Source organism: Petaurus breviceps, unplaced genomic scaffold, assembly GCF_028583685.1.
Source record: "Petaurus breviceps papuanus isolate PSGF00001 unplaced genomic scaffold, PetGlider_PUasm1.0 90603, whole genome shotgun sequence".
Classification (NCBI taxonomy): domain Eukaryota; kingdom Metazoa; phylum Chordata; class Mammalia; order Diprotodontia; family Petauridae; genus Petaurus; species Petaurus breviceps.
This window is the reverse complement of record NW_027187284.1, coordinates 1,068,273-1,083,433: the sequence shown is the minus strand read 5'-3', so window position 1 is coordinate 1,083,433 and position 15,161 is coordinate 1,068,273. Positions and strand designations below refer to the sequence as shown.

Genomic DNA, 15,161 nt, shown 5'->3' with positions numbered 1-15,161 from the left:
GTGTCAGGCTCAAGCATATGTGCCATGTCCTAGAGTCATAGTCACTACCGTGTTTCCCCGATAATAAGACCTATCACGAAAATAAGCCCTCCCCTTACTGTGTAAGATTCCTCTAAAATAAGCCCTCCCCCGAAAATAAGCCCTATTGAGATTGCTACTGTAGTGAAGGTGATCCCCTGCGCTACACGCTACATTACGGTACCCTCTGTATGCACCGGCCCCCCCCCCCAAACACACGCCGAGCTCTGAGCTGCATCCAATCAGAGCTGCAGCAGTGAGCGAGTCATCCTGTTCTTCCCCAGTGATTTGCTTATTGAATAAAGGTACATTTTTTTGTTCACATTTACCTGTTTATTAAAATTGCTGTCAATGTTCATTAAAATAACCCCTCCCCTGAAAATAAGCCCTCTGGTGTTTTTCTGTCCAAAAAAATAATAAGACAGTGTTTTATTATCGGGGAAACACGGTATTTCTGTTGGGTAAATCCCTTCTGCTTCCTTTTCTGAAAGCCCAGAGAAGGGCTTGTGGCAGATCTATCCCCAAAAGAAGGTGTTCTAAAAGATAGAGGGTTCAAAGCATTTCCATAAACTTTACAGGAGGGGTTGTGGGGTGGTGGAAGTGGTAGGTGGTGTGATGTCCTTCATTGCTCCGATGCCGATCATCTTTCATATAACTCCTCAGCTTATAAGGACAAAAGGATCATCCCAAAATAAACAGTACATGTCCCTCAGCAAGAAGCCATTGTTTATGTCCATCCCCTCAAAACCAGAGGACCCAATAAGCATGTCCTTTCTCATGTTTTACCTCTGCTACAAGCATAACAATAATAATAGCTAGTATTTATGTATCAAAGTGATTTCCAACTATTATCCCTATTATCTATATTATCAAGCGATTATACACACATATAATGTATATATGTATATCATATATGTCTATCATATTTATGTATTACATGTGGGCATATTATATGCACTGTATGTATATATATGTAAATGTGTATACACACACACAAGCACACACTTTCGTTAGGGGATTTTATTTGTTTTGCTCCCTAGCTCTCTTGCCAAAGACCTTATTCCACATTCCCACTCCTCACCCCCCAAAAAAAGTAGCATTTCACATTTGTTTTGTTCTGGTTGTTTTGGTGTGTTCTAGGAGCTCCAGGATGGCATCAGTCGGCAACAAACTGTTGTCAAGGAATTAAATGTAACTGGAGAAGAGATAATCGAACAGTCTTCAAAAGGAGATGCCAGTATTTTAGAGGATAAACTGGATTACCTGAATGTTCGGTGGCAGGAGGTCTGCAGACAGCTGGAAGAGAGAAAAAAGAGGTAGGATAGCAATAAATATGGACATTTACAATTGCCAATAGTCAATTTAATCTATTGAGAAATGAGAAGCTTAATTGAAAGAAAACCTAGTAAGGCCTAAAACAGAAGACCATTAATCCTTTGGTAAATAATAGGAATCAAGAAGTTTCCATTAATTCCTTTGTATATTTTAAACTTGTATTTACCACTAACTAGGTGAGTTATATGTTCTTTTACTAACAGATTTTTTTTAAAAAATCCTTTATATACATACTTTTTCAAATGTGAATGTTTTCAGGATATTCCTGTTTCAATAAGTAGGATCACATTTTTTTAAAAGGATAATAAATTCAGTTATTTTTAAGGAAAAAAACAAGTTTTCTTTTGCCAATTTTTTCTGCTAATTTTTCATAGCTGAAATGATGATACAAAAAAAAGATGATAATGTTTTAATACAAGTGCATTTCTTATTCTTATCAATTTTGTAAGGGTGTGGTCTTTGCTAAACATTAAGGTATCATGTAAATAATAGCTTTGCTCACCTTCAGTTTCATTACTGCACTTATAATTATCTTTTCTTACTTTAAATTTTGGAAGAGGGAATAGATACAAATATTTGAAATGAGAGGAAACAACCCTAAAAGGTTATTACTGAATTTAATCATCATTAAACTTTTCCTCAGAATGTATTTAAAGTTAAGAAAGCCAACTGTAAGCCCTGGTATTAGGAACCTTAGATAATGTTATAGATGGGTTTTGTGTTTAATTTCCTGTTGTTAATGTTAATGTTTCTCAGTTCATATGGGATGGTTTGGCCTTTATTTGCCAAATGAGATTATCATTATGTATATTTAATGGGAAATCAGCTCTCTTTCCAAGCACTTGCCTCCTACTTATCATTTACCTAAAAGGTGATTTTTTGATACTCTGAAACCTAAAAGAACTCTCAGAGGGAGGCCCTGGGTTCAGAGAAATTAAGAATGGGTTGCAGAAATATGCTTTATCCTGTTTTTCCACCATTTATTGCCTACACCAGCAGTTCTCAAATTGTGATCTGCCCAGAAACCCTTTCAAGAGGTCTGCAAGGTCAAAACTATTTTCTTAACAATATAAGTTATTTGCTTATTAAAATTAGCCACCCTTTCCCAAATACATATCTTTATGAGACCACATTTTTTTCACATATATCTCCCAAAACTAAATATCAAAAAATAGACTGAATGCAGAAGCAGATATGAGAATACAGCTGTGTATACATTAAAGAGATTTGTACAACTATGTAAAATAATGCCATTTTAACTTTTTTTGTTGTTTCAGAAAATAAAGTTACTTTTAATAAAATGCATTAATATACAATTTTAATATTATAATTCTACATCAGTATTATATGCAAATAATGTTACTATAATATATAAAATTAATATAATAATATACAATATGAGTATCATTCTTATATTATGTGAATAAATTTCTACTTTAAAAGCTTTTCCAATCAAGTTTCCAATATGATAAATGTCAATAGCCATAATCCACATAAAGAAAAGGTCTTTGGAGTCTCCAATAATTTTTAAAGAGGGTTACAGGGTCCTAAAACCAAACCACTGACTTGAATCCTACATATTGACTAATGCAATATATTAGATTGCATTATTTCTTTTTCTTTTTTGTTCTATTTATATTATTTCATCAGTGTAAAAATTTTCTAAAGAAACTTCCTCTGTTAATACACATTAGCATGTGTTGTGAAATATATAGTTTTAGAGCTCAAAGGGCACTGAGAGGTTGAATGACTTGAAACGGGGTCCGAAGTTGGACTTAAATACAGGTCTTCTAGTACCAACAAGGGGTCTCTATCCACTAAGTCATGCTATACCTTTACATTGATACCCTTGCACAAAATTGGTAGAATGACTTTAAAAAAGGTTAAACGATATTAACACTATCTAAAGATACTTCCATTTCAAATCTCTAGTTTGCAAATTCTGGAAGAAATTTATTTCTGATTATGAATAACTGAATTTTAAAAAAAACTTGTTTTTTTGTCATTAACACACTTCTTTTGAAGGGCCATGAAATTAAACAGAAATCATTCTATCTGGCACAGAAATATTTCTTTACTTTAATAACAAATATATTTTACTCCTAACAGGCTTGAACTTGTATAATATCAATTTTAAGCTCTGCCCAAACTTGTTCAAACTAAAATATTAAAAAGCAAGAAGCTTGAAGTAAATACTATAGCAAGTTTTTAAAAGTTTGTTAGGTGGTTTTTCATAATTATTGCAAATTAGATGTATCTTCTTCCTTTTTTTGAAGTTGAACAACTCCCTTTCATTGAGTTCTTATTGTTCAGTCGTTTTTAAGTAATGTTCAAATCTTTGTGACCCCATTTGGGGCTTTCTTGGTTAAGATACTAGAATGGTTTGCCATTTCCTCCCTGGCTTCAGGTCTGGTGCTTCAGATCTATTCCACCCAGCTGCCCATTTTTTAAGTATCTGTTGCTATATGTGCCAGGCACTCTTCTAGGCACTGGAGCTATAAAGAAAAAAATGAAACAAAACTTGCCCTCAGGGAGTTTACTCCCTATCAATGGAGATAACATATACACAGATCAATCTATGCAAAACAAATATAAAGGTATTTTTTGGGGGGGGGGGGTTTGGAGAAGGTACCAATAGATGGAGAGAATCAGAAAAGATGTGCTATAGAAATGAGCCCAACAGCTAAGTTTTGAAGTAATTTATAGATTTCTTAGAGGCAGGAGCATAAGAGAATATGTTGCAGGTATGGAGGACAGCATGGGAAAAGATCAAGAGAAGAGATATGTATGAAGGAGATTTATTTTAATATACATATATGTGTGTATACATACATACACACATATATGTATATAATCATTCTGACAGCTCTTTGAAAGGCAGATTGGAGAGGGGAAGGTTTGAGATGGAGAGACCAATTAGATTAGGAGATGATTGCAACTGCCCAGGTGAGAGGTCACGAGGGGGGAGGGTGTTGGGGGAGGGGTTAATTAAAGGGGTAGCCATGTCATTGTAAAGAAGGTGTCAAACCTGAGAGTTGTTAAAGTAGAATCAATAAGATGACAACTGAATTGAATATATGGAGTGAGAGGGAGAATAAAGAGTCAAGAATGACTCTTTCACTGAATGGGCTTTACTTCACTCTAAATGAGTACCTGAAAAGGCCTTTGCCAGAAGGCCTTTGGACCAGAGTCTCCCATTGCATCCTGGGCCATCTCCAGTCATCCTGATAAATATCTGGTCACTGGATCCAGATGGCTCTAGAGGAGAAAGTGAGTCTGGTGACCTTGAACAGCCCTCCCTCACTCAAATCAAAGTCAACTTAAAGTTGTTTCATCATTTTCCTAGTTCCGTGATCCTCTTCAAAAATGAAGAACAAACCCAACAACAATAACTTGTGATTATAACTCACTTTACAAGAATAATGCTCATCTTTAAAATAACCCTGTGTGGTAGACAATACTAATATCCCTACTCCTGTTTTAGAACTGCAGAAACTGAGTCTCAACAGTTTAACTACTTATCCATAGCCACAGAGCTAATAAGGGTCTGAGTTGGAATTTGCCTCTCTTCACAATGCAAATTGAGCAGCAATTTGTTCACAAGTTGGCTTTATTGTCTTATTGGCACCAGTTTGCAGAGAACCAGAGAATATATCCTGATAATCAAAAGTTAATTACACCTAGGGGATGCAGCAGTCATTCATTAGAAAGTTTTTTCCTATTTTAAGATTTTGCTCTGTAAAGAATTTTAAACAGCCTTTGAAGTTCACTTTTTTAGGGTCCTACAAAGTAGAAAAAAAAATTTGTACTTTTAAGTTCAGACAAACCAAAGTCATTTGTACTCTTCTTCATAGACTGTCAGAAGCTGTTGTCATGACTTATGTCAATGGAAATTTGTGAAGTCATAATAATACAATAAACTCAATGTCAGGTCTACTGATAGGCTTATGCTTTGCCCCAGAAATACAAAAGTAAGCTAATTCCCAATAAAAACAAATATTTCATAAATGATACATTAAGCTAGCAAGTATAAGACAATTGTAATCATGAAGCTATCGTTAATCAATGATACACTCCTCTCACAATCTAAGCACAAGTTAGAATGAAATAGAAATTATTTATTCTGCAAGTAACAAATAAGATATTGAATTCAAATCTTCGATAAAATTGCCACTATACTTTCAGTAAATTGAAGAAAAAGTACATTAGCCTAAATCATATGGTGTTAACCCTATAAAATCTTATGTGCATCTTATTTTTAATACTAATAATATGTTGAAAATATGAAAGGAATATTCCCAAAATTTATTAAGTGTTACTGTACGTTCTCTAAAGCTGGCCTATAGAAACCAAGGAAATGTAAACTTGAGCCAATTAGTTGGACAATTCAAACTAGAGAATTTGAGGTTGGCTCAATTACCTGGTAGAAGGGGCCAATATCATTTTGGCATAATAGAAATGAGTTCCAGAATAGCTGATAGTCACCAAGAGAAACTTTGTAAATGGAGAGATTGAAATTGAATGCCTCTGAGAGGAATTAAATAGGAAAGATAGTGAGTTGTCTAACAAATCAATAGTAGATCTCAGTGGTTTCTAATTAACAGCCTTTCTTTCCAGTCTCTGACCTGTTATAATCTCTTATGTAATGCACAGTCAATTCAATTTGTTTAAACAAATTCAGCAAAATAAATACTGTATACAAGTTGCCATTGCTGCTTGATGCTGTTTGTTTTTTCGTTCTTGAGAAGGACCATGGCATGAGGGAGGTGATGCCATGATATACAAATGAATTGGATTTAAGTGAGGGAGGGCTGTGCAAGGTCACCAGCCTTGCTTTCTCCTCTGGAGCCATCTGGGTCTAGTGGTCAGATAGGGATCAGGATAACTAATAACAGGAGATGGCCTAGAATGCAGTAAAGGACCTTGGCCTTTTTAAGCTAAGGTCTTTAACAGGTCTCAGTTTGACGAAGGCAACACCCATTCAGTGATTAAGGCAAGACTAAGCACTAGATATACCAGTTACACTAACACACAGCCCAGAAACCAGCACTTGGAGTCAGAAGACCTACATCTGGAGTCCAGCATAGGCCATTATTAATCATATTACCTTGGGCAAGTCATTAAACCATAGTTTCCTCATCTATATAATATAAGGATTAAAATATACCCATTTCCCCTACTGCAAGGCTATTATGAGGACCAAATGGCATTCACGTAAAAAATTTGTAAGTTTTATGTGTATGTGTATATGTCAAGTTTTAAAAATTATGATCTAGTAGGGCAATATACAGAATACAGACATAATATGCAAATTAAAATATGTTTGATGTAAAAAAGATTCAGAAAGCATCATTTGTGCAAAGTTTCTTTCCATATTTCTTCTAATGTCTTTCTGGATAAGTTTTTTATTGGAAGAACCAATTCAATGAAGCATACTAATTTTCAGGTAGGAAAAAGTGGAAGAGAGGTATAAAAGGCTATTTTGATTTTAGAAAAGTGCCAGTTTTAATGAGACTGGATGAAAATTTAAATAAAATGAACTCCAGGAAGTAGAGCTTCTATATAAAAGAATCAAAAGGAAACCAAAATAATCACTAAATAGAAGCAAATAGGGATTATACTATGCTTATAAGAGTTCTCATTGTTGGTTAAAATATAACAAGGAATCTATTATTTCTGAGGATTTTTTGATTGTCAGAACTTTTCATCTAGTACTAATAGTAGTACTAGTAGTAATATAATAGTAGTAGTTGTAATTGTTACAGATTTAAATAGTGCTTTAATATTTGCTAAACACTTTATAAATATCTCAGTTGATCCTCATAACCACCCTGGGGGAGGGGGAGAGAGGGAGAAGGAGAGGGAGAGGGAGAGAGACAGAGAGAGAGACAGAGAGAGAGACAGAGAGAGACAGAGAGAGAGAGACAGAGAGAGACAGAGAGACAGACAGAGAGACAGAGAGAGAGAGAGACAGAGACAGAGAGAGAGACAGAGAGAGAGAGAGACAGAGAGAGAGAGACAGAGACAGAGAGACAGAGACAGAGAGAGAGAGAGACAGAGAGAGACAGAGACTATTATTATCCCCGTTGTACAGGTGAGGAAACTGAGGGAAAGAAATACTAAGTATCTTGCCAGTCAGTATGGAGGCCAGATATGAACACAGATCTTACTGATTCCAAGTCTAGCGCTGTATCCACTGAGCAACCTAGCTGCCAATAATAGGTGTCAAATGCTTATTGTTATTGTTGTACCTTTATAGCCCTTTATTTTCTATTTTTAAAAAAATGTGTGTTGTGTTAAAGGGTTTGATAGTGAGAGCTAAGTTTTAAGTCACAAGATTTTAAAGTTTGATTTTAAATGCTTGAACACTTAGTAGTTGTGTGACCCTGGATTGCTGTCCTAACATCTCTGAGGCACCAAATGGTGGTTAAAGACATTTGTCCTATCCTTCTCACAGGTTTCATATAAGGAAAACACTTTAATGTGAACTTTTATACTTGAGAGGAACAGGGTCAATGTTTTAGTGAAATGCTTCTTGAATTAATTCAAAGGCTTTATTTACTGAAACTGTATTTACTGAGTAACACCTGTGTCTTAAAGAAATGTTGACATGTCTTCTAGCATTCCAGGCTTGGGCTGGGTTTATCTCTGTCTTCACTACTTAAGGAAGGGTTTACAAAGTAAATTAATAACATAAACAAGTTGGCAGAGGCATGCTTTAATCTTCTTAAAGGAATGAGCTGTATTCAAAGACTTTGGCATATTAATTATTTGCATGCAAATGAATTCTATTAATTTCAAATTGACCTTATCTAATTCATTGAAGTAGGTCTAACAGGAGGCATTCTGCGAACAATTTCTGTTACTCTATATACTGGAAAGTAATAAAATTGCATTTAAAAAAAAACAAAAAATATTCTATAATTTGGTCTTTCCTGATTGAGATAGGTCTTACCTCCAATTTTTCTTATCTTGTGAGACTTTCAAATAGGGTCAACTTAATAAACCTAGTAAAGTTCCTTTGATGTGCAAAGCACCTTCCTAGGCACTGGTTATACACAGACAAGAAAGAGAAATTGTCCCTGCTCCTTAAGGAATTTACATTTTACTAGAACATTGAGGTCTTTAAAATTGATTAGTCTGAACAGATTTTCTTTAAATGGGTTTATACAATAGGAGTTGAATTTTCTTTCCTTTTGAAATTATAAACTCTCTTCCAATATTACACTTTCAGTTCTGGGAAATTAAGCACAGACCTCTATAACCTTAAAATTAATGGTAAAAATAAGAGTGATAATTAATCATTTCACTCTAGATGTTCTTCAAGATTTAATACACTTAAGAAGTTAATACCATCAACTTTCACAGCGTTCTTGAGTCATAAATAAATGATCGCTTGATTAAAACTTACTGGACATTTTGCTTCATTTTGCTCTCTGTCAAAGAGGACCTAATAATTATTATACTCTTGTTAAAAGCTGAAAATTAATATATGTATAGAAATAGCTATACAAGGAAAATGCCTCTATTTGTATACATGAACAAAGAGAAAGAAGAAATTACCTACATCAGGCATCACATCAATATGGTTAACTGAAATTTGCCAAAATTTTAAAAGTCCAATAAACCTTCAGAAGATTGCTAGAAAGTTCATTTTTCTTAGTTGTTTGATGGAAAATTATAAATGTCCTTTAACACTTTACCAGAGTCATCAAAGAACAGATGGGTAGAGATCTGCTTATCCACAGATACCTATGGCTAATAATATCTGCATGGATTTTTCACTGGTATAACAAAAAATAACAATTTTGGCAGTGGATTCTTGGTAAAAAAAAATGTAGCTATAGCCTGAATGAAGGGAAACTCCTTCTGTTCCATAACTTGTATCTATTGAAAACAGGTGTATTGTATCTATTGAAAAATAGGTCCTATTCTCTAAGTAACTGACTTGTCTATTTTAAACTCACCTTGTTTGATAAGTGGGCTAGAATTTCTGGAATATATGTTATTCAGTCACTGATTGTCATTTAGGAACAGGAATTCATATGTTTCTGGCAATCTAACTAGGTGGCTGAGAATAATTTGCTTATCAGCCCAGGTGATGAATTTGATACCCATGTATCAATTTCTTCTACGACTAGTGACTCTAATTCTAATTCAGCTTCCCATAAAACAGATGCTTATTGTTAATTACAAACATTGACAAGTTAAAGCGTGCATAGATATATGCAATGTTAGTTTATCTTTGTATGGCCAATGCCTAATGTAATGCTTTGCGTATTAGTATTTCCTAAGTTTTGTTTGGAGGCAGCTGGGTGGCTCAGTGGATAATGTCGGGACTTATGTTGGGAAGACCTGAATTCAAATCCAACCTTAGACACTCACAAGCTGTGTGACCTGGGGCAAGTCATTTAACCTCTGTTTGCCTAAATCCACTGGAGAAGGAAATGGCAAACCATTCCAGAGTCACACAGAGTCGGATGTGACTGAACAACAAACAGGAAATTTTGAATAATTGGTTGAAACAAATTGAATTGACTGTGTATTGGAGGGGTTGATGTAGAAGGTCAGAAAAAGCTTCTAGACAGGTCAATAGCCAGTTAGTCGGAAATCATTGAGCTTTCTTTTGGAATATGGGTATCTTCAATCTTTTCCAGTCACTCTCTTTCTCCTTCCACTAGATATAACTTATTTTTAGAATCTGCTTCATCTATACTCAGCAAGCTGGAGGCAGGAGAAGGTGAAATCTCTATGTATAGAGAGAGTAAAGCAGCAGAAACCCTACAAGGCTGCACAGTCCACAGCTTTTACTCCCATATTTTGGCCTAGAGGAAAAAAGTAACCACATTTGCACTTTATATTACTGTGCTTTCAGTTAACAAGTTAACAAAATATATGCCCTAAAATGTTCTCTTTCCTTTTTCTCTGCAACACCAAATCTGAGCAAGATTCTAACAATTTTTCAACTTACCACATATCCTACTTGTCACTACCCTTCTCTCTGGCTTTCCATTGATCATAAGAGAATACACAAATCAGAAGCTACTATGATCAATCACTTTTTCTAAACCAATATACATATGTAAACATTTGCATCATACACATTGTACGGGTAGACATTAGCTTTGCCAACTAACTGTGTATAACCATTTCTTCATATTCCATGATGATACTGTAAATTAGTTGAGTGACTTATCAAATAGGTATAGCTCTTCTGTGACTTGTTATCTGGCCCTATACCTGAAGAAGATGATGACAACACAATCTAGTCTTAGTCCTTATCAGAACTATAGAACTATCTTTCTAACACAAAGCATGTTGCCTAGTACCATTAGTATACACTGAAGGGTACAGAAATGCCATAGGAGTCTCTAGAGCTAAACTACCAGGCTTTTATTTAAGAGTTTATTCTCCTTCCATTATTTAAATTGGTTTTGGGGTTATGGTACATAATCTTCATTTATAATGCATGTTTTTAAGCCCTTGTCTGGTTCAGACAGTCTTTGAAGCATTGGCACGTGGGTCTCTTTTTCCTTAGACTCCTCTAAAGTAAATTTCCATCAGTATACTTCTTTGTTGGGGAGTGAAAATTACTCACCTATATGTAATATGTGGTAGAGATTAAGTATCTTTATGCCCTATCTCAGTCCCCCAATTTGTACATAGGTGAACTGACCAGCCTCTAAACACCTAGTTATGCAAGAGCTTTATAATTAACTGCTCACCAAAAATTTCAGCAAAGCTCTCTCAATTTGTCAAAGGGTTTGACCAATACAAGTTTGGCATCATATGATCTTTTTCTTTTCTGTTAGTATTCTTTTTGACAGAAGTTATAACTAAGTGATAAGTTTCTTTCCACTTCTCCCTTAACTAAGAGGTGTCATGGTTTAGAATATCAGCAGTCTCTCTCTCCCCAGAGACTCCAAAACAGAAATCAATAGGTAAGTATGACTGATATCAAAAGTCAGAAGGTGGGTGTAAAACCTGTGACATTGCTCATAGTAGAGTAGTACATATGTACAATGAAAGCCAGATCTTAAGTCTTCTGAAATTCTTGCTCTATCTACCACTACTATGTTCATCAGTGTGCTAATGAAACTCAAATCATAGGTCCCCTTGAGAAGGGTAAGATGTAGTTCTAGACTTCTCGATGGAAGCCAAAGCTAACATCTCCTTGAACAACAAGTTTTAAAAGGGACTACCTTGGTCTGAATGAATCTTGGTAAAAAAAAATCCATGCATACACTGAGAGATACTACTCTCATAACACTTCAGCAACTGTAGAAGATCTTGGTTGACTTGATTTTTTATATTTTGTATAAGTATATATATATATATGTGTGTGTATACATATATAATAAAATAATGAACCATTAATAATATTTATTGCAATAACCTGCTTGTTGATCTGCCTGCTACAAGTATCTCCCCACTACAGTCCAACCTCTATTGGGTTAGCAAAATGAGTTCCCTAAAACCTAAGTCCAACCATTTTATATAACAAACACATCTCACTCTTACTGGTGAAATCTGTAGTCGTGTTAAGCCAGTTAAATCTATTCCTCGGTAGTTTTAGATCCTCTCTTGACCTACGTGTTCCAAACTATCAGTTATGATTATCATGGAGACAGGGAGATATGGACTGGGTAGCACCAACTACTTACTTGAACACAGGGAGGGACCACTGACAGAGCAGTCCAGTACTCCATTGCACAGCTCCAACTTGTCTTAGTAGTAAGATCCCTTATCTTAATAGTAATCAATTGTTTTAATAGTAAGTTCCCTTCAAAGGGGCTGAAACTTTAATTGTCTACTGTCTCTACTTAGCATCTATTCACTTTCAAAGTGCTTTAATGACTATCTTCTCCCTAGTCATCTGCAGACAACTGAAACAAAGAAGACATATTCAACGAAATGAAGTTGACATATTCTATTGGGATACTGTCTTCTTTACTGAACTAATTCCCAAATGTACTGCCATTTCTTGTAACAGCTCCTTGGGTATCACATATAGCTGTCATGCTTCCTTAGTGTATTAGCAGAGTTTTGTTGTTTCATAGCCTTTGGGACAGGGCATTAGTCTTCCCTATCTATAGTAGTATATGCTGAATTGTTAGTTGCTAGTGCTACAACCCACTGTTGGTAAGCAGCACTTAATTTGGTATGAGTAAAAATATGTCAGTGGATTATTTCTTGTCCATGTTTATGAGATTTTCACCAATATGCACTGTTATTGAACTTCTCAATGACAGTCGACTTTAAAGATAAAAACTTCAGCTTATGTATTGGATAACAAATTCCATCATTATTCGAGTCTCTCCAGGCTAATTCAACTAATTTCTGGTGAACATTATTCTTGGTACAGAACTAATCCAAAACCCTATGAATATGCATCTGTGTTTCACAAAAAAATCTTTTCTTGGGTATGCATAAACCAATAGTGGTACATATGTGAGAAAGTTGACTAAATCTTTGGAAGCTTGTTCTTATCTGTCAATTCAGTGATCTCTTAAGGACTCTGTGAATTTTAAGACATTTAGATATTTCTGCCTTTGTGTCTTTCCTTTAATATGTACTTGAGTGAAATCTTTTAGCCAAAGCAGCAGAATCTTTAATAGATTTATTATTATAACCACCAAGACCTAGAAAAGTGCTGAGGTCTTGAAGGTTCTTTGGATATGGCCACATCTAGAGTGCTTCTATATTCTCTGGGTCTATGCTAACATCTTATTGAGATACTATATGACACATATTTGACAGAGTTTCTGACAAACTGACATTTGTCATTTGAAAGGTTTAGTACATTTTCCTCTAACCAAGTCAACATTTTCTTCCATCTTTCCTCTTATCCTTCCATGGTCTTCTCAAAGATGATGATTTCACTAGGTTATTCCAAAATTATAGGTAATTTATATCTGTAACTACTTTTTTCTCAGTTTTCTAAAGTGCTAGCCTTGGGACTTATACTCTAACAGGTAAAAATCCATTTCCATCAATGAAAACAGTCTTTTCCCTATCTTCCTCTCCTATAGGAATTTGATAAAAACCACTACATAGGTCCAATACTGACTGTCTCACAAATCATCCAAGACATCTTACATGGTTATCTAGTCCATTTTGTTGTTTTGGGGTTTTGGGGGTTCAAAATCTAGTAGTCTACGCACGTCTGTATCTTTTCATTCTTTGATATGATTCTGATATGACTTTGATATGACATGTATATGGTGATATACATGATCTGCCGAATTGTGTGATGATACCATTGACCAGCAGGTTCTTAATGATTTCTGACTTTATCCATGTTAGAAAAAGGTATTTTACTAGATCATTCCCTGAATTATCAGGAGTCAATAAACTGGATCCTGCAGGGGTGCCCCTCTGGTACATTCTATAAGAATACCCCTGACTTTTTGCTGACATTCTGCCAATACATCTCCTTCTAATTCTTACAGTACTAGAGTGTTATCAAAATCAAATTTCTCTGGATCCACAAATGGTGAAGAATGTCAGTGCTACTGATTTTTACTCCTTGACTATCTCTTTGTAAACCACTGCACAAGTTGCATGGGGATAGCCAACCCATGGAAATATTTAATCATAGCTTGTAGTATTTTGCTAATACTTCAGCATCTTGGAGCTGGGAAAAAAAAAATAACTGCCACTCTGTTGATAGTTCTGTACACATCCAAGTCAGAGACCATTGTTCCATTGATACCATTGACTTCCTTAAGAAATTTTAAGATTACTCATATATTCCAAGTATGGGTAGTTTTTGTCACCTAGTTCTCCCAGACCAAATCCTTCTGGAACATGTGAAGTTATTTTACTTAAATTATTCTCATAAGATAACTGAATCACAATGATCTTTTGTGCTCTACTGTCCAAAACAAAAGTATAATACATAGACTCACAGTCATAATAACTTTTCTATAAAACCTTATGAGACAAGGTGAAAAAGAAAGAAAAGTGGCTTTTGTATGACTATCTTCTCTGCCTTTCTAGTTTTCTCTTTATTGTGATCATGTGTCAGGCTGGAGTGACCTCCATTCCTTTGTCCCATAATCTTTCAATTTGTCCATTGGTCCATACATCACCAGGTTTTTGGTCAGTCTCTTTGGTCTACTCTGTAACTGTAGGACAGTACCCCTGATTATTTTCCATGACCATATACAATACAATGTTACTGAAATAATTAGGGTTATAAATTCATGAGACATGGTATCTTATTGGGCCATTGCCACATACTAAAATATTTTCCTGTATTTTGCAAATTTGTCACAGTATCAAGGTATTGTACGAGTATATCAGTAATAGAGATGTCCTCCAGCTTGAGCCAGTGCTGTAGGTCTTTGTCTGTTTCGGTGAGCACAATCATTTCTACTTTTTTAGTCTTCATTTAACCAGACTTGTCTGGTATCTTTCCACCCATACCAAGAACTGAGATAGTGGTTCCCCTTTGTGTTAAACGACATTGCCAAACTCTGAAAGCACCATTCCTCCAATAGACCAGAGTCACCAGATGACTCCAAATATTTGAAGCATCCCTAACTCCAGAGTTTCTTTCCTTTAGACTCACAGATATCTGGAGACCCATCAAATAATTCATTTTGTTTCTGTCAGCCCTTTAGTAGCTCTCTTGCATATCCTGGCTTAGATATCTAAGTATTCTTCCTCCACAGAGGAGGCCTCCATTCCCGAGAAAGCTTTTGTATTGGACTCTCTTATGTTCTCTGAAAGGAGGTTATTTGTCTGGGACTGTGTGTGTGTGTGTGTGTGTGTGTGTGTGTGTGTGTGTGTGTGTGTGTGTG

At 35.3% G+C, this 15,161-nt stretch overlaps 1 protein-coding gene across 10 annotated transcripts in view; it reads left to right on the top strand.

Annotated features, from left to right (window-relative positions):
• The window catches only part of DMD (dystrophin), a 2,504,498-nt gene that overhangs the window by 1,557,664 nt on the left and 931,673 nt on the right, over positions 1-15,161 (top strand). For all 10 annotated transcript variants that reach the window (XM_069063824.1, XM_069063827.1, XM_069063826.1 and 7 more), the window contains one exon: positions 1,159-1,334. In XM_069063824.1, the coding sequence (XP_068919925.1) occupies positions 1,159-1,334 (176 nt within the window). The remainder of the gene's footprint in view (positions 1-1,158; positions 1,335-15,161) is intronic.